The following is a 24,330-nucleotide window of genomic DNA, read 5'->3' on the forward strand; positions in this document are numbered from 1 at the left end:
CTCTAAACACTGTCTTTACCACCAAAATATGGGGCACAACACCGAGGATTGCGTAACACTAAAGGACAAGATCGAAGAAATGATCAGGGCTGGACTTTTACAGCAGTATGTCAAAGGCCACCGACCAGCGGAAGATCGGACGGAGGGCGAAAAAAGGGGGTATGTGAGACAAAGTTATCCACGCGGGGGAGAGAAGAGAGCATACACCAGAAGTCCTCCTCGGTCGGAGAGGAATCAACGATCCTCCGGCTGTTACAATGGGCGGAACCCCGGAAACCGGAGGGAAGAAGGAAGAAGATCGCGCAGCAGGAGCCAGGAGAGGGACCGCAGTCGGCCGTTGAGGGGAGTGATAAATACCATCTCGGGGGGATTCGCGGGCGGAGGACAATCTTCGTCCGCTCGAAAACGAAGTATCAGAACACTGCGGTCCATCCACGCAGTAGAGGTCCCTAAAAGAACCATGCTCCCCATCACCTTCACCGATGAAGATTTCCACGCCCCCGACCCCGAACAAGACGACCCCATGGTCATCACCGTAGAGATAGCGCGATATGAAGTAAGCAAGGTACTGGTTGACCAAGGTAGCTCGGTGAACATCCTCTACTGGAAGACTTTCCAGCAGATGGATATCTCGGAAGACCTCATCGTCCCGTTCGGTGAGCAGTTGGTGGGATTCGCCGGAGAAAGGGTTGACACCTGAGGCTACCTAGACTTAAGGATTCGTCTGGGCACTAGCCGCTTCAGCGAGGAAAGGAAAGTCCGATTTCTGTTGGTAGAAGCGAACACCTCCTACAATGCCCTGTTGGGACGGCCGTGTCTCAACACGTTCGGCGCCATAGTGTCCACTCCCCACTTGACGCTCAAATACCCTACCTCCAACCGGACGATCTGCACGGTCCGGGCAGATCAGCGGACGGCCAGGGAATGTTACGCCGCGGGTTTAAAGATGTTCCCCAGAGAGGTAAAACANAGAACCAGCGGATCGGAGGTAGCCATGACCGATTTGGACCCCAGGACCAACACCGAGGATCGCCTGGAGCCGATTGGCGAGACGANCCCCGTCCTTATCGGTACGGATCCTACCCAGACAACACTTATCGCCCGGGGAATGGACCCGCAGGTGGAAGGGCGGCTCAGGGCCACTTTATGGCGCAATCGCGACCTGTTCGCGTGGACGGCGGCGGACATGCCCGGCATTCATCCCTCCGTGGCATCCCATAAGTTAAGCTTGTGTCGGGAAGCCCGACCNGTGGCGCAAAAGAAGAGGAAGATGGGGGAAGAGAAGCGTAAGGCCGTNGATGCAGAGGTTAACAAGTTAAAAGAGGCCGGATTCATCCNAGAAGTCACTTACACTACTTGGCTAGCAAACGTGGTTATGGTGAAGAAGGCAAACGGCAAGTGGCGCATGTGTACCGACTACACCGATTTGAACAAAGCTAGTCCAAAAGACTCCTACCCCCTCCCCAGCATCGACGCCCTAGTGGATGGCGCGTCCGGCCATCGGATGCTCAGCTTCTTGGATGCGTATTCCGGCTATAACCAAATACCCATGCATGCTCCTGACGTCACTAAAACCGCTTTCATGGCAGATAGGGCCAACTACTNTTACGAGGTCATGCCATTCGGTCTAAAGAACGCTGGAGCCACATATCAAAGGTTGATGGATCATATCTTCGCAAGCCAAATCGGCCGGTGCATGGACGTATACGTAGATGACATGGTCGTACGGTCAGGGGAGGGCGGAAGTCATCTCNCGGATTTGGAAGAGGTGTTCGGTCAAGTCCGAAAGTATGGCATGCGGTTGAATCCTGCCAAGTGCACGTTCGGCGTAGCAGCTGGAAAATTTCTGGGTTTCATGCTCACATCCAGGGGGATTGAAGCCAACCCTGATAAGTGCGCGGCCGTCATGCAAATGCAAAGTCCCCGCACTCTAAAAGATATTCAAAGGTTGGTCGGTCGCCTTACGGCGTTGTCGCGGTTCATACCCAAGTTGGCCGAAAGGATTCGTCCTATCTTGAGAAAAATGAAGAAGGAAACCACGGATAAGTGGGANGACGAATGTGAGCGCGCTTTCACCGACGTCAAGAGTATCCTGCTGAGCCCTCCGGTAATGAGCCGACCGGTCGCAGGCGAGGAGCTCCAAATATACTTGGGGGTATCCGAGATGGCCGTAAGTGCGGTTCTGTTCCAAGAGAAGCCAATTTTTAAACTGATCTATTTCGTCAGTCGAACTTTGCAGGATACCGAACGGCGATATCAACACGTGGAAAAGGTGGCTCTGGCCCTCCTCACTGCAGCCAGGAGATTAAGGCCATACTTCCAGAGTCACCAAGTGGTCGTCCGGTCAGATCACCCCATATCCAAAATACTTCGAAAGCCTGATCTGGCCGGTCGGATGGTCGGTTGGGCAGTGGAGCTTTCCGAGTTCGGAATCCGCTACGAACCCAGAGGTTCGGTAAAGGGTCAACACTTAGCAGATTTCGCAGCCGAGTTGTCACCAACTGAGGGGGCAGAATGGGTTTTGTTCGTTGACGGGGCGTCGGGACGAACCGTCAGTGGAGCGGGGATTGTATTGGAAGGTCCGAACGGGTTCCTGATAGAGCACTCCCTCGTGTTCAAATTCAAAATTTCCAACAATCAAGCCGAGTACGAAGCTTTGATAGCTGGCTTGGAGCTCGCTCGCGACATGGGAGCAAGAAGACTCACCTGCCGGACTGATTCACAGCTCGTCGTGGGACAGATGAACGGAGACTTTCAAGTCAAGGAGGAACACCTCATGAGGTACTACCATAAAGCCTNAGCTATAGCCCAAACCTTCGAGAAGATAACCGTGCAACACATACCCCGCGAGCTGAATGCCCGGGCTGATATGCTCTCCAAGCTAAGCTCCGGAAAGGAAAAGGGCCAACTCACTACCATCATTCGGCAAGTGCTGCTGCAACCATCCATTGAATGTCAAGCCATAACCATGGATGATGCAACTGATTGGCGGGTGGAGATAAAGGCACTAATGAAGCAGCAAGATGATGGCGTNCGTCTGTCTTCCAAGGACACAAAGAAGATCGCACGATTCCTGATGATAGGGGAAGATTTGTACAGAAGAGGATTTTCATCTCCCCTACTGAAATGCCTCAGTAAGGCTGAGGCCGATTACGTCATGGACGANCTACACAACGGGGTCTGCGGNCTCCATACCGGAGGACGAACACTCAAGTCGCGCATTGTCCGGGCGGGGTACTATTGGCCGACCATGGAACAAGATTCTGCCAATTTCGTGAAAAAATGCCTAAGCTGTCAGGCGCACGCGAACGACAAGCACGCCCCTCCGCACAAATTACACTCTTTAGTGGCTCCTTGGCCGTTCGCTCAGTGGGGGATGGACATCGTCGGCCCTTTCCCCCCCGGTCCGGCGCAGAAGAAATTCCTACTGGTAGCAATAGACTACTTCACGAAGTGGGTNGAGGCCGAACCATTGGCCACCATCACGGCCGCCCAAGTACAAAGGTTCTTCTGGAAGATAATATGCCGATTTGGCCTCCCCAAGACGGTAATCACAGACAATGGACGGCAGTTCGTCGATAAAAAGTTTGAACATTTCTTGCAGCAGCTAGACATCAAACACTCGACGAGCTCGGTCGAACACCCTCAGACGAACGGTCAAGCCGAGGCCATGAACAAAGTCATCGTGGCAGAATTAAAAAAGAGACTAGGAGATAGGAAAGGTGCATGGGTGGAAGAGCTACCGGAAGTATTATGGGCCTACCGGTGCACTCCCCACGGAACGACCGGAGAAACCCCATTCAACCTAACATACGGAACCGATGCCATGCTACCGGTTGAACTTGGGGAACCCTCACTGAGAAGGGAGTTGAACGACTTAAGCTTGAATGACCAAGAAATGAGGGTCGAGCTGGACACCCTCNATGAGAGACGGGAGAAGGCGGTTTTACGGGCGGAAGCCTGCAGAAGAATGACTGANCGGAAATACAACTCTAAGGTGCGTCCTCGAAGCTTTCAAGAAGGAGATCTGGTTTGGAGAAAAACCGGGGAGGCTCGGCGTACAATGGCTCACGGCAAGCTGGCGGCAAGATGGGAGGGCCCNTTTAAGATTATGGAAGTCCTCGGCAACGGCGCGTACCGACTCACAAAACTGGACGGGCGGCGGATAACGAACACCTNGAATGCATCACATTTGAAATTGTACTTTAGCTAAGACTATTTTCATATATGAAATGATATGCGAAGGGACGTTTCTTCATTCGATTCCATCATCCTATACTGCCCGGATTGATGAACGGAACTCTCCTGTCAAATTGGTTGGGCAGTGAATGGCCAAGCCTACTGCCCGTAATATCCAATTGATGAATGGATAAATCCTGTCAATTCCGAAAGGCTCGCACATTAAACGACCGGCCAGGGGATGAATGGCAAATGCCTGTCCCCATAATCGCAAATACATTCGAGAAATTCATGCACGCACNGACGAACGAANTCGCAACATCATAAATGATAAAAGGATACGCGTTAAATGATAAAAGGCATAAACGACCGGCCAGGGGATGAATGGCAAATGCCTGTCCCCANNATCGCNAATACATTCGAGAAATTCATGCACGCACGGACGAACGAATTCGCAACATCATAAATGATAAAAGGATACGCGTTAAATGATAAAAGGGATAAGCATTGACAAAATGGTCGTTAAACTGACAAAAAGGAGGCGGACGAAAGCGTAAACAACCTCTAAGCAGTTTAAGCTTCGTCCGCCCAAACCAACCAAACAAAACATTAAATCGTTTGTAATTACAATGTCTATTCCTGAGCCACCTCCTCCTCCGGGGCCGCTAACTCCCCTTCCTGGACCGCCACCTCCTCGTCCGGCACCAATACTTCCTCTTCCTGGGCAACCGGAGGTCCAACGTACGTTAGCTCTCCCCCGTAAACGTCCTTATCGATATCAAATCCCATTGTCAAGGGTTTCTCCACCTTCAGGATCACCTCCACCTGGCGAAGGGCCTTGTAAAAACCTTCTTCGTGCTCATTGACCACTGTCGCCTTCAGCGTGGCTATCTCGGCACGGGCGTCCTTCAGGTTGGCCCTAAGGAGCTGCAAGTCTTTATGTAAGAGGACGGTGCTTTCCTGCAGCCTCAACTCCACCTCCTTCTGCTCCGCAACCTTGGCCTTCAGTTCCTCGCACTCGGTAACCAAGAGAGCGTGATCCGATCGGGCCTTCACTAGCGCGCCNGTGCTCGAGTTCAGCTCGGCCGCTAGTCGGGCCATCTCTTGTCGCGCCTCCTCCAGGCTTATCTTTTCCTTCTCTCGCTCTCCCTTCAGCATGTCCAGACTGGCCTGCAGGGCGGCCACTTTCCCTTGCTCATCCGCCAACAATTTCTTTGACTCCTCATTGCCCGGGAGACCGCCGGTGTCTTTCAAATACCCTATCATCGCGGTCGTCCGGCTGGACATCTCAAAAACGGATTCTAACTTGAGCGTCGGAGTATAATAACAGGAACCCGACCGACCAAGACACGGAACGATCGGTGTGAGAAGGAGGAGAACGGACGGTGACGGAGAANACATCCAGGGGGATTGAAGCCAACCCTGATAAGTGCGCGGCCGTCATGCAAATGCAAAGTCCCCGCACTCTAAAAGATATTCAAAGGTTGGTCGGTCGCCTTACGGCGTTGTCGCGGTTCATACCCAAGTTGGCCGAAAGGATTCGTCCTATCTTGAGAAAAATGAAGAAGGAAACCACGGATAAGTGGGANGACGAATGTGAGCGCGCTTTCACCGACGTCAAGAGTATCCTGCTGAGCCCTCCGGTAATGAGCNGACCGGTCGCAGGCGAGGAGCTCCAAATATACTTGGGGGTATCCGAGATGGCCGTAAGTGCGGTTCTGTTCCAAGAGAAGCCAATTTTTAAACTGATCTATTTCGTCAGTCGAACTTTGCAGGATACCGAACGGCGATATCAACACGTGGAAAAGGTGGCTCTGGCCCTCCTCACTGCAGCCAGGAGATTAAGGCCATACTTCCAGAGTCACCAAGTGGTCGTCCAGTCAGATCACCCCATATCCAAAATACTTCGAAAGCCTGATCTGGCCGGTCGGATGGTCGGTTGGGCGGTGGAGCTGTCCGAGTTCGGAATCCGCTACGAACCCAGAGGTTCGGTAAAGGGTCAACACTTAGCAGATTTCGCAGCCGAGTTGTCACCAACTGAGGGGGCAGAATGGGTTTTGTTCGTTGACGGGGCGTCGGGACGAACCGTCAGTGGAGCGGGGATTGTATTGGAAGGTCCGAACGGGTTCCTGATAGAGCACTCCCTCGTGTTCAAATTCAAAATTTCCAACAATCAAGCCGAGTACGAAGCTTTGATAGCTGGCTTGGAGCTCGCTCGCGACATGGGAGCAAGAAGACTCACCTGCCGGACTGATTCACAGCTCGTCGTGGGACAGATGAACGGAGACTTTCAAGTCAAGGAGGAACACCTCATGAGGTACTACCATAAAGCCTTAGCTATAGCCCAAACCTTCGAGAAGATAACCGTGCAACACATACCCCGCGAGCTGAATGCCCGGGCTGATATGCTCTCCAAGCTAAGCTCCGGAAAGGAAAAGGGCCAACTCACTACCATCATTCGGCAAGTGCTGCTGCAACCATCCATTGAATGTCAAGCCATAACCATGGATGATGCAACTGATTGGCGGGTGGAGATAAAGGCACTAATGAAGCAGCAAGATGATGGCGTNCGTCTGTCTTCCAAGGACACAAAGAAGATCGCACGATTCCTGATGATAGGGGAAGATTTGTACAGAAGAGGATTTTCATCTCCCCTACTGAAATGCCTCAGTAAGGCTGAGGCCGATTACGTCATGGACGANCTACACAACGGGGTCTGCGGNCTCCATACCGGAGGACGAACACTCAAGTCGCGCATTGTCCGGGCGGGGTACTATTGGCCGACCATGGAACAAGATTCTGCCAATTTCGTGAAAAAATGCCTAAGCTGTCAGGCGCACGCGAACGACAAGCACGCCCCTCCGCACAAATTACACTCTTTAGTGGCTCCTTGGCCGTTCGCTCAGTGGGGGATGGACATCGTCGGCCCTTTCCCCCCCGGTCCGGCGCAGAAGAAATTCCTACTGGTAGCAATAGACTACTTCACGAAGTGGGTNGAGGCCGAACCATTGGCCACCATCACGGCCGCCCAAGTACAAAGGTTCTTCTGGAAGATAATATGCCGATTTGGCCTCCCCAAGACGGTAATCACAGACAATGGACGGCAGTTCGTCGATAAAAAGTTTGAACATTTCTTGCAGCAGCTAGACATCAAACACTCGACGAGCTCGGTCGAACACCCTCAGACGAACGGTCAAGCCGAGGCCATGAACAAAGTCATCGTGGCAGAATTAAAAAAGAGACTAGGAGATAGGAAAGGTGCATGGGTGGAAGAGCTACCGGAAGTATTATGGGCCTACCGGTGCACTCCCCACGGAACGACCGGAGAAACCCCATTCAACCTAACATACGGAACCGATGCCATGCTACCGGTTGAACTTGGGGAACCCTCACTGAGAAGGGAGTTGAACGACTTAAGCTTGAATGACCAAGAAATGAGGGTCGAGCTGGACACCCTCNATGAGAGACGGGAGAAGGCGGTTTTACGGGCGGAAGCCTGCAGAAGAATGACTGANCGGAAATACAACTCTAAGGTGCGTCCTCGAAGCTTTCAAGAAGGAGATCTGGTTTGGAGAAAAACCGGGGAGGCTCGGCGTACAATGGCTCACGGCAAGCTGGCGGCAAGATGGGAGGGCCCNTTTAAGATTATGGAAGTCCTCGGCAACGGCGCGTACCGACTCACAAAACTGGACGGGCGGCGGATAACGAACACCTAGAATGCATCACATTTGAAATTGTACTTTAGCTAAGACTATTTTCATATATGAAATGATATGCGAAGGGACGTTTCTTCATTCGATTCCATCATCCTATACTGCCCGGATTGATGAACGGAACTCTCCTGTCAAATTGGTTGGGCAGTGAATGGCCAAGCCTACTGCCCGTAATATCCAATTGATGAATGGATAAATCCTGTCAATTCCGAAAGGCTCGCACATTAAACGACCGGCCAGGGGATGAATGGCAAATGCCTGTCCCCATAATCGCAAATACATTCGAGAAATTCATGCACGCACNGACGAACGAANTCGCAACATCATAAATGATAAAAGGATACGCGTTAAATGATAAAAGGCATAAACGACCGGCCAGGGGATGAATGGCAAATGCCTGTCCCCANNATCGCNAATACATTCGAGAAATTCATGCACGCACGGACGAACGAATTCGCAACATCATAAATGATAAAAGGATACGCGTTAAATGATAAAAGGGATAAGCATTGACAAAATGGTCGTTAAACTGACAAAAAGGAGGCGGACGAAAGCGTAAACAACCTCTAAGCAGTTTAAGCTTCGTCCGCCCAAACCAACCAAACAAAACATTAAATCGTTTGTAATTACAATGTCTATTCCTGAGCCACCTCCTCCTCCGGGGCCGCTAACTCCCCTTCCCGGACCGCCACCTCCTCGTCCGACACCAATACTTCCTCTTCCTGGGCAACCGGAGGTCCAACGTACGTTAGCTCTCCCCCGTAAACGTCCTTATCGATATCAAATCCCATTGTCAAGGGTTTCTCCACCTTCAGGATCACCTCCACCTGGCGAAGGGCCTTGTAAAAACCTTCTTCGTGCTCATTGACCACTGTCGCCTTCAGCGTGGCTATCTCGGCACGGGCGTCCTTCAGGTCGGCCCTAAGGAGCTGCAAGTCTTTATGTAAGAGGACGGTGCTTTCCTGCAGCCTCAACTCCCCCTCCTTCTGCTCCGCAACCTTGGCCTTCAGTTCCTCGCACTCGGTAACCAAGAGAGCGTGATCCGATCGGGCCTTCACTAGCGCGCCAGTGCTCGAGTTCAGCTCGGCCGCTAGTCGGGCCATCTCTTGTCGCGCCTCCTCCAGGCTTATCTTTTCCTTCTCTCGCTCTCCCTTCAGCATGTCCAGACTGGCCTGCAGGGCGGCCACTTTCCCTTGCTCATCCGCCAACAATTTCTTTGACTCCTCGTTGCCCGGGAGACCGCCGGTGTCTTTCAAATACCCTATCATCGCGGTCGTCCGGNTGGACATCTCAAAAACGGATTCTAATAGGGCCGGCCCGGACATCGATTCTAGGAGAGCCTTGTGGGCGGAACCCAAATGAAGGTTAACCCAACTACCCACATTGTACTCTGCGCTGAACACCCCGCCAGGAAGGGGAGCACAGTCTCGGCGACTCTTCTTTGATGCGGGCCCGTCCCCATCTTTCCTTGATTTTCTCCTCTTGCGAGCCGAGGGATCTACTGGGAGAGACCTCAAAGCCATGTCCGAGGGTGGAATGGTCGCCACGGGATTAGAAGGACCGGGCCCGAGAGGGTTGGCCGTCCCAACAGGAGGGGGTCTGCCCTGAATAGGAACACCGGTGGGGATGGACCCCGTTGAAGGCACCCGGGAGGATGCCAAAGTAACGCGTCCGGCAGGGGCCGGACGGCGAGGAGGAGGAACGGAACCATCTTTGGGGGCAGATGGTGTGTTGGAACCGCCTCTCCTAGCAAGCAGAAAGTTGGATTGACGGGGATTGGGAGCAGCCATAATATCTGAAAGAACATAACGAATTTAATTAAGTAATCACTTTAAGAAAATGCGGAAAATTGAACCGATACTATACCGAGTGCTCTCCGGCTGCAATCCTCGAAAGGAAGGCAATCGACCAAGGCGCGGGCGGAGAGGCGGCGGGGGAGAGTGTCGAGCACATCAACCACGCACAAGTCGGCAATGTCCAAAACTTCCTTGGGAAAAGCTCTCATCCTCGTNGGATTCTCCGTCCAATACAAGGGNAAAAGAGAGGTACCATCNTCGGCAAAAAANTCACGCCGGCTACCCTCGGGAATGACTACCTTGAAGAAGGGCTCTTTGAAGTTCTTATACGAGTCAGCATACGTTTTAAATAGCGTCCGGTCAGATACGGACGATAGCGAAACCCAACCTCCTTTGGGATTAGGACGGACATCGAAATAATACAAAAAGGCAGGAACGGTAGGTATAACGCCGGCCGCCATACACATCACTCCAAAAGCTTGAATATTGGCCCAAGAGTTGGGATGAAGCTGGGTAGGGGCTACGTTCAGAGCATGAAGCACACCCATTTGAAAATTGGTAAACGGTACCCGGACGTGAAGGTGTTCAAACAAGGTAGTGTAAACGAAGAAGAAGTCCTCGGGGCTTGNTCCTTTCCCATGACAAACGCGTTCATTCTCGTGGCTGGCGGCGATCCTAATCAACCGACCGTCCGCTCCGTCCCGAACCAAGAAGGACCTGTCCACGAAGTCCTGGAGACCCACGCCCGAGAGGCTCGACGGTTGTGTTTTCGCATCGAAACCAGCCCAATCATACCCTGCAACGGGCGGAAAGCCACCGTAAGGCACTAACGGGACGGGATCCACCTGTATACCACCCCGTGTTAAAAAGAGGGGGGTACCGAAGAAGATACGGTCAGCATCAGCGGCGNGCAACTCNGTCCCTGGTGGAATCACCGCCCGGCGAGGCACAGTAACCACTTCGGCAGGAGGATACTCTTCAGGGGTAGGAGCGTCGAAGCTAGACCCCGTAAAAGACGAACTTCCCGACCGACTGTCTTCACTCTCGCTTGCCACTCCACCGCCACCGCCGCCGCGACCCGACGACTCCAGAGAAGACTCGATATTAACAATGGAATGCATCTTATTACCTGGGGGGAAAACGAATTTGAGGAAAGGAAGCTGGAAAATATGCCAAATGGCTGGGGCCATCCCTCATATTTATAGAAAAATTTTTGAAAAACGGTCGCAAATCTCTGCCGTCCAAAATTCTCAGATCGACGCCCCAGATTGAAGGCCGTTACGGTTTCCCAAACGTAACGGCCCACAGAAACGCGACACGTGTGTTTTCCCGCCAGAAGGATGCATGATCGACTCCCCGACCATGTCGACGGCAACTCCCATAAAACCCCACGGCAACCACGGTTGCCTCGGGCTTGGGGGGCCTATGTACGGTATGGACCGGACAGTGATGAAGAATACACGAGAATTCCTGAACGACCGCCCAGCAACGAAGGCTTAGTTGCCGGCCGGCACATCCAGGGACACGACGTAGATTGCTAAAGATAGCGGNCCCGGGTGGACGCACGGCGCAAATCAACCAGGGCCGGACGTACCCCGGACNACAAGAACGTCGCGTTATCTTCGCAAAACGTGTATGACTAAGGGCGGTTGTAGAACGCCCGGTCGTCGCCAAACCCAGTAAATACGNCACAAACAACCCCGGATTAAGGTAAGTGGGGATTAACTCCCAAAGACCCGCAATTGGGCCTTAATTAGATATACACTAATTTTTGGCCCATGAGAAAAACTATAAATAAGAGTCAAAGGTAAGAGGTAGTTGGTTACATTGAATGCACATTTATTTCATTCTCTCTTTCTATCTCTAAATTGGGAATTAAAACTAACTTGAGCGTCGGAGTATAATAACAGGAACCCGACCGACCAAGACACGGAACGATCGGTGTGAGAAGGAGGAGAACGGACGGTGACGGAGAAAAGCGTGAAGGAGGGACATTTCCTGACCGGAACGACCAAGACACGGAACGATCGGTGTGAGAAGGAGGAGAACGGACGGTGACGGAGAAAAGCGTGAAGGAGGGACATTTCCTGACCGGAACAGATAGCAAATAAGTTACAGAAATAAAGCGAAACTCTTTTAATATTTGTAATAAATAAAAGCACAAGAATTATATATAGAATGACTAAAAATTAGAAAGTGAACTAGAAAAAAGCTAAAGTATAAAAGGGCTGGTTACTCTTTTCTTTTTCTTGGATCAAGAAAAGTATATGCATAATTACGTACCGTACACAGTGACCGTACAACACACGCCTACAAGTATACTACGGTTATTTATACGGTTAGTTACGATATTTTATGGGTATAGATACGCGTGTCAAAGTACCTTTTTCATACTTATCATTTATATCGATAAACGAAAAAACAATACTTTGTACGTCAGAACGGTATCATAACTTTTGAGACACATTCATTGATTACGAATAAAAAGAAATATTTATTAAAAAAATATAATTAATAGCATTTAATATAATTTGGGCCTCCCTGGTCGATGTATTTTGGGCCAGCTACTTTTACATCTGTATCTTCCTATAAATTAACATTTTGGATGTTGAACGGAAAAATTAGATAGTCAAACATTTATCAAAATCAAGCTACTTACTATTATTAATGTAAATTCAATCCATCTAATGTGGATCAAACACCAAATCTTTGTATTTACTCCTAATTTAGTTTTCAAAACTAAAGGACAATTTAGTTTTGAAAGTATGATATTCTTCTCATCACTCAAATTTTCCTGGTATCCTAAGAATTTAAATGCTAAAATTTACTCCTAAATTAGTTTTCAATTGACACATATTCTCACCTTTGAGCTTTATACACGTTGTTTCTATTCATTCAATGGAAGAAAAACATTGAGACGTCTTTTTAAAAAAAACGGAACTAAAGAAGCTAAATTAAAAATAAATAAACTATGGAAGTGAAATAAGTCATTAACCTTACAAATTAAGTATAATAAAATTATTTTAAAATGAAAACCTTATTTATTAATAGCATTTAATGTTTGTATTATTTTAAATACAACCAGTTATGGTATATTTATTTGAGAAAGAAGAAAACGATGAATTTGAGTGAATTTGGATGATTGAATTTTACTTGTTTCTTTTTAAAGATTTAAAAGAAAAATAAGTGATTTTAAAAATAAAGTTTTTGGAAAATTTACAAGTTATTTAATTGATATGATAAAAATAATAATAATAGATTAAAAATATAAAATTATTACGTTACACTTATAATTAAAATTAATATATTAGTAGTATTATTGATTATATATGATTTTACATCTTCAACGTTCCCTTCCAACCCATAAACGTTCCCATCTCATCACAATAAGCTTTATCTTCAACACAGAAAATCATTTTTCTTACAAAGCAGAACCAATTTCATCTACTTATTTCAACATAATTAATGTGTCAAGGACAAAAAGAAAACAAAAAATATAAGATAATCATATTTTAACAATTTTTTTATAAATGTCATCATTTTATTGGTTTGTTTGAATTTATTCTAAAAAAATATTTAAAACAAACTAATCATAAACTGTCACGTATACATTGTCAAAAAATTATAAAAAAAATAGTTAAAAAGACTTTTCCCTTATAAATAAACACTGTATCCACACAAATCTCGTCACATTTACGATGAAAAAGACGAAGATCCCTACAAATCTCTTTCAAATCTGTCTTCGTATATCCATACAAATCCTTTGACAAAAACACGAAGGTCCCTCGCTCATGGTTTCTCAAAAAAAAAAAAAACAAAAACATCCTTATAAACGAAGACAGTATTAATGATGCAAAAGTTGAGTGAACTTTAGAGCATTAAAAAATTGCAGCAGAAGTACAACTATGTCAAACATATGCATTAAACAAATACACTTCAACGCGTTCTATGGATGTCTTTTGTTTCATCTTTTAACGTCTTCTCAAGAAAAAGTCAAAAAGAGAAAAATACTTATTTTTTTTCTATTCTAGTTTGTTTATGGTTATTATAATTTTGTTTTAAGAGTAAAATACTGAACATTAATTTTACTATTTTATCCTCAATTCCATTTCATTCTATATTAATTTAAAAAATAAAATGAGACAAAAATAACATTTTCATACAAAGATTATTTTAAAAGTGTGTATAAGAAAAAAAAATTGAATTAAAGAAAAAATAAGTATACATTATATATCACTGTTACATGCAATTTAAGAATTTAATATCCAAATAATAAAACTCAAAAAGTATACATATAATTAATTTCACAGTCATACAACATATAGTTTTCCAAAAAAAAAAAACAAATTCAGTGTGTCTTAAATTAAAAACAAATTGTTATTGACTCATTTTACTATTAGAAAAATTATCCACTAGCAAAACAAGGCCCACTTGCCTTTTGATTTTCGTCTTTTAAAATTTCCACGAGAATCTTGACTTGTTCATCTCAAACTTGAAATTGCCCACCCGTGTTGTTTTCTCTCCTTTCTTGTCCCTTTTTTAACTTCTCCGATGTATCCAAAAGATATTTTAACTTCTCTGGTTATACTTATTAAATTTCTTTCAAACCCAAAATCACTCAACATTTTCAGACAAATATTGATCATCTTCGAACTCAACATACAAATATAATTATATGTTAGATTTTAAAAAATCCATAAATTAACTTCAAGTTAACACTAACTACAAATTTATAAGCGTATTTGTAAACCTAAGTTAAAATTAGCTACTGAGACAATCAACATAACAAAAAAAAGTATTTATACATTTTTTTTATAGGAATCATACTTTTTAAGATAAAAACACCTTTGCATTGAACTGCAAAATGTTCTCTAGTTATCAACATACAGAATGAAAAAGATTGTAAAAAATAGTGAGCATACTTCAATTCGTCAATACCGCTATCTAACATTTTACATTTTATATTTATCTAAAATTTTACCAATCCTATTGATTTCTTCACCACCTTAATTATGTTTCCTAACATGAGATCAGTTTTCATGTACTATTAAACTAATAATACAACAAACTATTGATGGAAATGTAGATACACATAAAAAGCTTATGAAATAATTAAACATAATGCAAAAATAAATAAGGATAAACTTAAAAAAAATGTTGAATGTTTGGTATATGCTTTTAAGAGTGACTTATAGTGAGTCTTCCATAATTTAGTCCAATAATGTAGGGATTAAGTTGACCATCTTCATATATTTAAAGTTGCAATGACTTATGGTAAGTTAGTAGTAGACCCGTATCACATGGAGTTACGGGTCTTTTGCCCTGAATTTTTTAATTTATATTTTTATAGTTAAAACTAGTCCTAACAATAATGAATGTCTAGGAAGGTAAAGCTTCTTTTATACCAAATGATTTTTGAGATGATTTTTCTTTTTCATATCAAATGTACTTATTTTGTTTAGTATTATTTATCTAGACATAATGGTATATTAAAAAAAATAGCTTTTTATATATGTAAAGAGGTTATAAACCGGTTGATTATGCCCCTTTAATTATGGTTGTATAAAATTTGAAAAGGAAAAGTGGAGCAAAAGTAAGAAGAAGAAAAAAAGTAGGAGGGTGGCATGATTTAGATCACAGAATGAGAAAGGTGGTTACAGAGGTATTTATTTACAATCTATATTTTTGTTTGTCGGATGGTGGTTGCAGCACAGAGGATGTGTGGTAGGGTTTCTGCTGACATTTCCTAGGAACGACCAGCGCCATTGCCGGATCTCGGTTGCCGTAGAAGCTCTATGAGTTTCTCAGCCTGTTCCCACGTACACCAACAATAACGAATAAACAACAACTTCAGTTTACTCCCACGCTTTTTTTATACAAACAAAGAACGTGATATCATATCACTTTGGAACAAAATGGTTGTAAATTAGAAAACTGTAAAAGTAGTTTTTTTAATTAATAGAAAATATAAAAGAGGTTTACCTTGTGTCTTGGGCGATTGGAGTGTGAGTGTGACTGTGATTGTGAGAAAGCAACGAGGGGTGGAATGGCTCCTTCGCGGGCCACCATAGTACGGTACACCCAACTCTCTTCACAAATCTGCAACAGAACCCCGACGGCGATCTCCTTCTGCCTCTGCGTCCCCACCTCCACTATCTCCACCAGCACCGGAATCCCCCCTTCATCCACCAGCGCCGCCCTCCCCTCCACCACCCCAACAACCACGCTCACCACATACACCGCCTTGTCCACCATGCTCGACCCCAAGTCCGCCATCAGCTCCACCAGCGCCCTCATAACCCCCGCCCTCACCGCCCTCACTTTGTTCTCCTTAGCCGAACACACCGCGTACAGCGCCGTCGCCGCGTCCTTCTTCCCGCGCAAACCCCCACCTTCTAGAAGCTTCACCAGAGGCGGAATCGCTCCCGCCCTCCCTATCGCAACCTTGTCCTCCTCTCTCCGGGAGAGCCGGAGCAGCGCGCACGCCGCGTTCTCCTTCGCCGTCGGCGTCCCCGTCTCCAGCGCTACCACAAGAGGCTCCACCGCTCCCGAGGAATTGATCAGGTCTTTGTTCTCGTCGCAGAGCGAGAGATTGAGAATCGCGGTCACCACGTACTCCTGAAGCTGAAGGTCTGACGAGGACGATAGAAGCGAAACCAAGGGTTTAATCGCGCCGGCTTTTGCGATCTTGACGCGGTTCTCTTCCTTGTTCTTGGCAAGTAGCCTGATTTCCATGGTGGCTTGTTTCTGGTCCTCAATGGAACAGGAATGGAGGTTGAGAACGAGGTGGGGAATGAATTCGTCGGAATTGTCGGCGGCGCATGCGATGAGGAGGCGGCGGGTCTCGGAAGACGGTGTGGAGAATTCGGCGGATCTGTCACTGTTGCAGTCGCTGAAAGCGGAGAAGGAGTTGTCGTTGTTGACGGTGGTTAACATGGCCCTCCCCGTACAGTGAGAATGTGAAAGAAGCGGAGTATGAGAAAAAAAAAAAGAAAGGAAAAAGAAGGAAAGCAGTCGCAAATATATGGGAGGCGGTCTGCTGTTGAGGGACACGTGCACGTATTCAACTTTGTCTTTGTTTCCATTCTTTGATTTTTGTTTCCACTGTTACCATTTTGTTTCAATTCCTCCTGCACATGCTTTCACACCAATCATTCCCAACACTACACCTCACCCACGCCATTTCCAGAACCTTCATCTTTAACAAATTTTTTTTAATTAATACTACGCCATGCTTCTTAATTAATACTAATATATTTGAACTTCCTTTATTATTATTATATGTACTTCCTAACCAACATTTATTGTTTTCAGTACTCCACTTTCTTCTCCTTTTCCCATAATCATTTTTAAGCCTTCATGTCTCCACATGTTTCACTTTTCATGGACTATAATTTCACTCGCTTTTTATCATTCAATTTCAACTATTTACTTATAATATGTATGCATACGTGGCACTCCTTCTACAATGTTTGCTTATCGCATTACTATGACCATCAGAAATCAGATTTTATGTCTGAATTTGAGTTTGTCTACCTATTATTTATTTATTTTGATAGAGAGTCAGCAACTAAGTTATTTCGTCCCTCTTTTGTAGGTTTAAAACAATAGTGCTAAAATTGGTCTCAGTGTTCACGTTATCGAGCTTTACTTTCACGCTCTTCGAAAGATCTCGCACGTAATTTTAGGACCATCTGCCCTATTGAACACCCTCGTGTGGACTACTGACATGTTCAATGGAGGGATAAAACTTTTATTTTCCCAGATATAAAAAAGTACACTATTAAAATTCACCAAATATTTTTATATTTTATATCAAATAAGTTATAGCATATATTATTCTAAATAATAACAGCCGGATGCATTTTGCATGATTTTTTTATTAGTTTACACTTACAAGTTATTCCAACGATTTTTTTTTTAATATATTCGAGTAATATCTCAAATTTAAAAAATTAATAAATTTTTCATTTAGCGTGTTTATTAATTTTACGAAATACTTGGAAACTAGAATATCGAAATTAACTATAACAGACTGAGATTGGACACTTTTTCTTTTTCCTTTTGAGTGGAAGATAAAGAAAAAAAAGTTTTGATAATGGAAAAGTTTATTTTCACGAAAAGCAACTGAGCTCACCACTTAGATTGAAGCCTTCTGAAGCATGTCTCCATGATGGCAACTGATGATAATTGGATAGGATGAACTTCAACATGTGAATACAACATTTAACTGAAAAAAATATTTTGACAATAAAATTGAATTAATTTGCATACAGAAAAAGTTTGATGTTCATCGATGATGTAAAGGTTAAAATTGAAGACTGCGATGGAAAATAGTTATAATGTTGTATCACATGCATTTCTTATAAATCATTCCTTTTCATGCCTTCAAGCTTTCGCAAACTCATTATACTCCGAGAACAACATGAACATGCTTCCTATGTTTATATGGTCGGTGGAAAACTCTTATGATGTCTGAGACTGAGTACAAGGTCATGTTCATTATCAACTATCGGAGGGTTCATCCACAACTCATCACACCTTAAAAGCAATAAAACATCACTTTTTTAGTACTCGTCTATATTTATTATTTGCCTTTTTTTTTCTTTCATCCTCTCCCCCTAATCCTCCATTAACTTGTATATTTAATTTTTTAAATAATTTATTCTAATGATGATTAATATTTTTTAGCAAAATTATTCATTAAATATTAATTATAACGTAATTTGACTTTCTAATAAGAATGTATAGTCCCTCCTACCTGGTCGGTCCATTTTTTAAGTAAAGTGGTATTTTAATAATGCAAGATAGTATTAAAAAGTAGCATGGTACAGGTTAGAAGATTTTCTATTGTTTTTTTTTTTTGGTCTTTGTTATATATATTTTACGGCCCACTAGACCAAGGATTAGTCTTATCCGTAACAATATTGACCCGTCATTTTTTCAAAAGTTGTTTGAGTGGTCAGATGAGAAAAAGAAAAATTGTTGAGCATGTGGCATTACAAATATTTACTTATAGTATGTTCTACTATAAAACTTATATATCAGTGAGTTAAAATAATCTAATTCAAACACCTAAAAACTTCCGGTCTGCATGACTTCGGTTTGTTCTTAAATCAATTTATTTCTTAACCTTTTTGGGCACATCAAAATCTCTATCGTAGTTCTTCAGATCAAAAGAGTCATGTAATCATTTTGTATTTTGCAGAGGAGTCAATTTGTTTGATGATCCATGGGCCACTCCTGAAGTGAGAGGATAAATCAAATTAGAATTAAAGATAAAGTGGGTTGATCCACTAAAATACCTCAATTAAGAATTAAGTTGTATTAAATTGTGTCAAATATAAAGTCAAGATAGATTGATCTAGGCTTAAAATCCATATATGTTAGTCACAATCGAAAGTAGAGACAAATCAATTTAGGTTGGAGAATGAGATGGATTGATCCAGACCAAAGACCCAGATAGATTAATCCAAGTCGAAGGTCGAGATGAGCCAATTGTCGAGACGGGTCGATCTAGATTGACTGTAGAGGCAGACCGGTCTGAACTAAAGGTCGAGACAGGCTGAAAGTCAAGATGGATCGGCTCAGGACGAAGGTCAACACTGGCTTGCTCATACCAAATGTCGAGATAGGCTAGTCAAACCAAAGGTCGAGTTGGATCATGACATGTTGAGGGTTAAGTCACCTGGTCCAAGCCAGAGTGGACTAAAGGTCAAGACAGGTTGGTCCGTGTCAAAGTTGAGATAGGTCCAAGCAAAGGTTGAGATAATCCAAACCAAATATCGAAAATAATTTCGAAAAAATTGATCCTCACAAAATTTTGGTGAAATTTTGACCTAATTTCCGACAACCAAATTTAACTAAATCAGTCCGATATGAGTCGAAAGTCATCTCAACTCGATCTTGTATTAAAGTTTGAGATAGTCCGATCTAGTTGAAAGTGGAAATAAACTTGTAAAGAAAAAGTCAATCTTAACTGATTTTATTAAAAATTGAGACAAATTGACATAAACACAAAATTAATAATATATTTAAAAAATAATATACTTTTTACGTTAAAAAAAAACTCATATACTCATCTTAATCAAGACGTTTTGTAAATTTTTTAATCATGAACATTTTAATGACAAATTCTTTTAATTTGTGTGAATTTTTTTTACCCAAATCCACGTGAGTCAAAATCAAGTCGTGTAAATTAGATCAAGTTGACAACTTTGACAAATTCTTCTAATGTTTAGTGGTTATTTCTCACAAATTATAAATAATCCTAATATGAATAACAATAATTGTTACTGTAAATTATTAAACACTTCGTGGTAGAAATATTAGGTGGTATTGACCTTTTATTATTTGTTAAGGGTCATGTTGATAATTTAATTTCTTTGGTTTCTATTTTCATTTTAGATTTTTTCTCTAGACATATTTTTTCTTTTTTCCTTTTTTTTTTCATCACGGATTATTCTAAAGTGGAATAAACATTTATCATTACTGAAATTGATTACTTTAGTTCTAAGTACTGAAAAAGACAAGAAAGTTCTCTCAACGTGTCAAGGAAATCTTCTCAGCATGACAAGAGAGTCTAGTCTAAGAAAATAAATAAATTATTTATTATCAAAGGGTAAAAGAAAGAAATTGCAAAATTTCACATAATTAAATTGATTTCGGTGTCAAAATGACTAATTATTGTAATAAACATATAATATTTTCTAATTATAAGAAGTAATTTTTTTTGCGCATATAAAATATTAATCTATATATGATGTTTATTGAATTGAACTATGTCGATACTTAATTCAATCTAATTAGATTGAGACGAGCTTTATTTATAAATTTGACTTAATTAAAACTAGTTATTTAAGATAAATGTTGGATTTAATATAAATGACTTATATTAAATTTTTTTATTCGTGTTATTATGAATAAATTGTGTTAAATGATATGTTTTATTTCTATTTTTATATCTTGAATTATTTTGGATAAATTTTTTTATAACCTTTATTGTTTATCTATTTGAATAATTGAATTAGTTTTTGTAGAAATTGTATTATATTTATAATTAAGTTGATAATTGAAAATTACAATTTTAATATAAGACCAAAAAAATTATTATTTTTTTACGTAATTGACCTAATTCAATTTTATTTGTTAAAAGTAGTTTGAGTTGCATTAGATTTAACATCTAAAAAATTATATAAATTCAGATTAATGTAATCGCATGTTTTTTTTTAGAGGGTTGGGTAATAATAGGATTGTTCAAATTTTATCCAACTCTTTATTAAAAATAAAACAAAATTAACAGCTTTAAGGTTTTTATATCTACTATTTTCAATCAAACGACTTGATTTAGAGGCTGAATTGAAAATTAACAACTAACAGATTATAATATTCATATATAAATTATATATTTAGTATTAATTAAATACTAATAATTATTTTATGGTCTAATTTATTTTTAATCATCAAATTATATAAATTATTTATGAATACAAGTTAAGAATTATAAATATAACAATAATTATACAATACCATAAAAACGTATACCGTGTTTCCTTATTCAAAACTTTTTATTTATATAATGATTAAAAAGTTAAAATAGTTTTCAAAGCGTTTTAATACAGCTTAACAATCTGAGAGTAAAAAATTATAAAAAAATAATTCTAATTTATTTTCACTCAGAATTATATTAATTTAACATCGAACTAAACTTCACTTATTTTTGTCTTTAATTTGATGACTAATTAATATACCAATGGGCATACACCCTTGCATCAAGGTACTCTAAATCTGGAATAATTGAAAACATGTTGACACAAAAAGTCTGTGCATTTACAAAATAAGTATATGAAGTACCTTTATATGCAAAAGTTGAGGATGAAATTTTCAATACACTATTCATAATTTATATGTTAATGTTGATATCTGATAATAATAATAATATTTAATATGAATCTTTTGAATCTATATATTAAAATGCAATGATCAGTTTAAATAATTAGGTAACCTTTTTATTAAATAGACTAGTTTAATTAATCGTTGAACTTTGTCCTTTTTATTACCTATTTCTTAAAAAAAAAAAAAATCTGTACAAACGAACGAGTTAAAAGACTAATTAATTTTGATTTTCAAAATCTCACTGTGAATACCGAATTTCGGAAAATGACAGTAAGACGAGTATGATTTCTAACCTCAAATATTTATTTTGCTATTGTATTTACATATGTAAAAGTAGATTCAAACAAATTTGCTACCTAATTATGTTAAAAGTGAATTCAAACATGTTAATAAATTATCCTCCTCATAAGTTCAAATACACCTGAAACAATCCACATAATCTACTAATTCTCTAAACTATCATTGAATCAGCTCAATTTAACTCAGTTTTAATTCAACTTGTAAGGATCAATCCCCGTATCCATCACTTGAAAAAAGAAAACTGTTCTTAAAGTGTTGATGTTTTATAAGAAGGTGTATTGAAAAAGTGTTTGATAAATTTCAGTCAAGCATGGCGTGGTTCTTCAAAAGTTTTGATGTTTGCATTTGTATAAAACAACAACAATAATAATAAATGTCGGAGTCGTTGACATTTTCTATATAGTTTAGATAACTTAATAACAAGATATGAAAAAGAAAGACATCAGATAAACAAAGCATGGAATCGAACAACTATGGCTACTGCATATAACTCAGACGGAAGCATAGAGCTTTGGAAGAAAAGAAAACCACTTGAAACCAGAACTACACTTGAGAGGCAAATAGGGACATTTTGGAAGCCAATCCCAACTCCTTCTGGAAACACTGTAGTACAATATCTCCGGCCACATGTAACAGCAAACACAGATCATACCCTCATGCCACAAGCAATAAACATGTTCATAGTTATGGTAACAGACAGACACTAATTTTCTACACATAATCTCAGGCAACGCCACCACTTCCACCCAAACCCCGTCACTCCTTAATTCCCACACCTTCATACTTCTGCAGATCCCATCGGCTCCAATCCCACCCACCAAATACAATTTTCCCTCTCCCTCCTCATCACTCACAAGCCTCACGAAGGTCAGTTCTGGGGGCAACTCAGCCACGTGTCTCTCCCACTTGCCACTCTCCATATCCAAACGCACCACGGAGAACGGTTCCGGAGTGGTGAAGTACAAGCCGCCGTGGAAGAAAGTACCCTGCTGGAGGCAACTGTCACTGAGGACAGCATGGAACCCCTGGAAGCGCCTCCAGGAGTGGTGGTTGGAGTTGTAGACAAAGGCGGTGTTGGAGGTTGAGCTTGAAGAAAGGAGCACTAAGTAGTAGGTAAGAGGGGTGGCGAGAAAAGAAAGGTGGGTGAAGTGAAGAGAGTGAATTGGGGATTGGATGGTTCTGGAGGATTTGGCAAAAAGGTTGCATACGAGAAAGGAAGAGGAAGAGGGGTTGAGGAGACAGAAGAGGCCACCGGAGGAGGATGCAAGAGAGAAGGATGAAGAGAAAGGGAGAGAGGGAGAGACAGTGCGCCAAGAAGAAAGGTTGGAATCGTAGAGACGGAAGTAGAGAGGACACTGAGGGTGTGAGAGTAAGAGAAAGGAAGAGAAGGGTGAAGAAGAAGAAGAAGAAGAAGAAGAAGATGACGAGGAATGTTTGGAGACAAAGGAAGGAGAGAAGAGAAGAGAGGAGAAGGCCTTGCAAGTGGGTCTGAGATTCAAGAGAGTCTTGAGAGGGAGTAACAGAAGTATGTGTTCCACAACATCAGGAGGTAGTTTGCTCCAGATTCTGGGGTCCATTGTTGTCGTCTTCGAAGTGAAGGTTGTTATGTTTTTCATTTCATCGGAGTTTCCGAACGAAGGTTGTGTCTGTCTCCTGTGATAATAAAGAGAAGAAGGGTGCCTTTATCGTGTGGATGAGTTGACTAAAACAAAAACAAAAGCTTGAGATAGGACCATCTTTATATTTTTTACTTTTAATTCGATTATTAGCCCCACTGGTATATGTCATTAGACGGTATATTTATTTTTAATTACAGTCAAACAATTTATTTTAAAAAATCATTTTTTTTTATTGAAATAGAAATGTATTGTTGACAATTGTAACTTGCTTATGGCACAGCTGAAGACATTTTAAGTTATTTAAAGTAGGAAATAATTACGGGCGATCACTTAAAGTGTTGATATGCAATAACGATACGTAAGAAGTCTACAAGAATGGCTTAGATTGTAACGTATATTAAGTTTTTAGGGAAAATCAAGGTTTGCTTTCATAAAATATTTTTTTTTTTGGAGAAACAAGAATTTTAATTATAATTATGATTATGACTAAAATGAAGTTTTATAATTGATTTTAATGATTGAAATTAGTAAGAATAGTTGGATATTTGATGGAAGAGTCAAATATTACAATTAGTATTCTAACAAAGAAAAAAAGAATCAATGACAGAAAAAAAAAGAGAGAGACAAGCAATTAAGTGTGTTCCTCGTCTCCCTTAATTCGAAAACTTGTAGCATCCGGGTAACGAGAAAACTATCACTATTTGAAGATATTGGAGTAATTTACATGTTACAATAAACTTCAATAATATTTGTAAAATTATATTCCAAAACGAAATTGATACACAATTTTACTTTCAAAATTTTCTAGACATGATTAATATACTATTA

The 24,330-nt window shown here is 41.7% G+C and overlaps 3 protein-coding genes across 4 annotated transcripts; 1 reads left to right on the forward strand and 2 right to left on the reverse strand.

Annotated features, from left to right (window-relative positions):
* The first annotated feature begins 28 nt into the window (after positions 1–28).
* LOC106760455 lies at positions 29–700 on the forward strand. The gene has a single exon (XM_014643885.1). The coding sequence runs from the start codon at positions 29–31 to the stop codon at positions 698–700; it is 672 nt and encodes a 223-aa protein (XP_014499371.1).
* Positions 701–15,290: 14,590 nt separating this feature from the next.
* On the reverse strand, positions 15,291–16,937 carry LOC106761569 (U-box domain-containing protein 4). Of its 2 annotated transcripts, none has more exons than XM_022780952.1 (2): positions 15,671–16,937; positions 15,291–15,554 (listed from the first exon to the last, which is right to left on the reverse strand). In XM_022780952.1, the coding sequence occupies exons 1-2, from the start codon at positions 16,622–16,624 to the stop codon at positions 15,435–15,437; spliced, it is 1,074 nt and encodes a 357-aa protein (XP_022636673.1). In that variant the 5' UTR covers positions 16,625–16,937; the 3' UTR covers positions 15,291–15,434. The 2 variants fall into 2 exon arrangements, with proteins under 2 accessions (XP_022636673.1, XP_014500614.1); XM_014645128.2 differs by having other exon boundaries at positions 15,291–15,497; positions 15,671–16,932.
* Positions 16,938–22,267: 5,330 nt separating this feature from the next.
* Positions 22,268–23,814, reverse strand: LOC106760456 (F-box/kelch-repeat protein At5g43190-like). Its single transcript, XM_014643886.2, has one exon. The coding sequence runs from the start codon at positions 23,497–23,499 to the stop codon at positions 22,375–22,377; it is 1,125 nt and encodes a 374-aa protein (XP_014499372.2). The 5' UTR covers positions 23,500–23,814; the 3' UTR covers positions 22,268–22,374.
* Between the last annotated feature and the right edge of the window lie 516 nt (positions 23,815–24,330).

Source organism: Vigna radiata, chromosome 5 (assembly GCF_000741045.1).
Source record: "Vigna radiata var. radiata cultivar VC1973A chromosome 5, Vradiata_ver6, whole genome shotgun sequence".
NCBI lineage: Eukaryota > Viridiplantae > Streptophyta > Magnoliopsida > Fabales > Fabaceae > Vigna > Vigna radiata.

What these genes read in the sequence shown, in the direction of transcription:
- LOC106760455 (XM_014643885.1), top strand. Translation starts at nt 29, where the DNA reads ATGGGGCACAACACCGAGGATTGCGTAACACTAAAGGACAAGATCGAA.
- LOC106761569 (XM_022780952.1), bottom strand. Translation starts at nt 16,624, where the DNA reads ATGTTAACCACCGTCAACAACGACAACTCCTTCTCCGCTTTCAGCGAC. An exon ending in CCAATCGCCCAAGACACAAG is followed by an intron (nt 15,555 to 15,670) that starts GTAAACCTCTTT and finishes GTATAAAAAAAG; the next exon opens with CGTGGGAGTAAACTGAAGTT.
- LOC106760456 (XM_014643886.2), bottom strand. Translation starts at nt 23,499, where the DNA reads ATGAAAAACATAACAACCTTCACTTCGAAGACGACAACAATGGACCCC.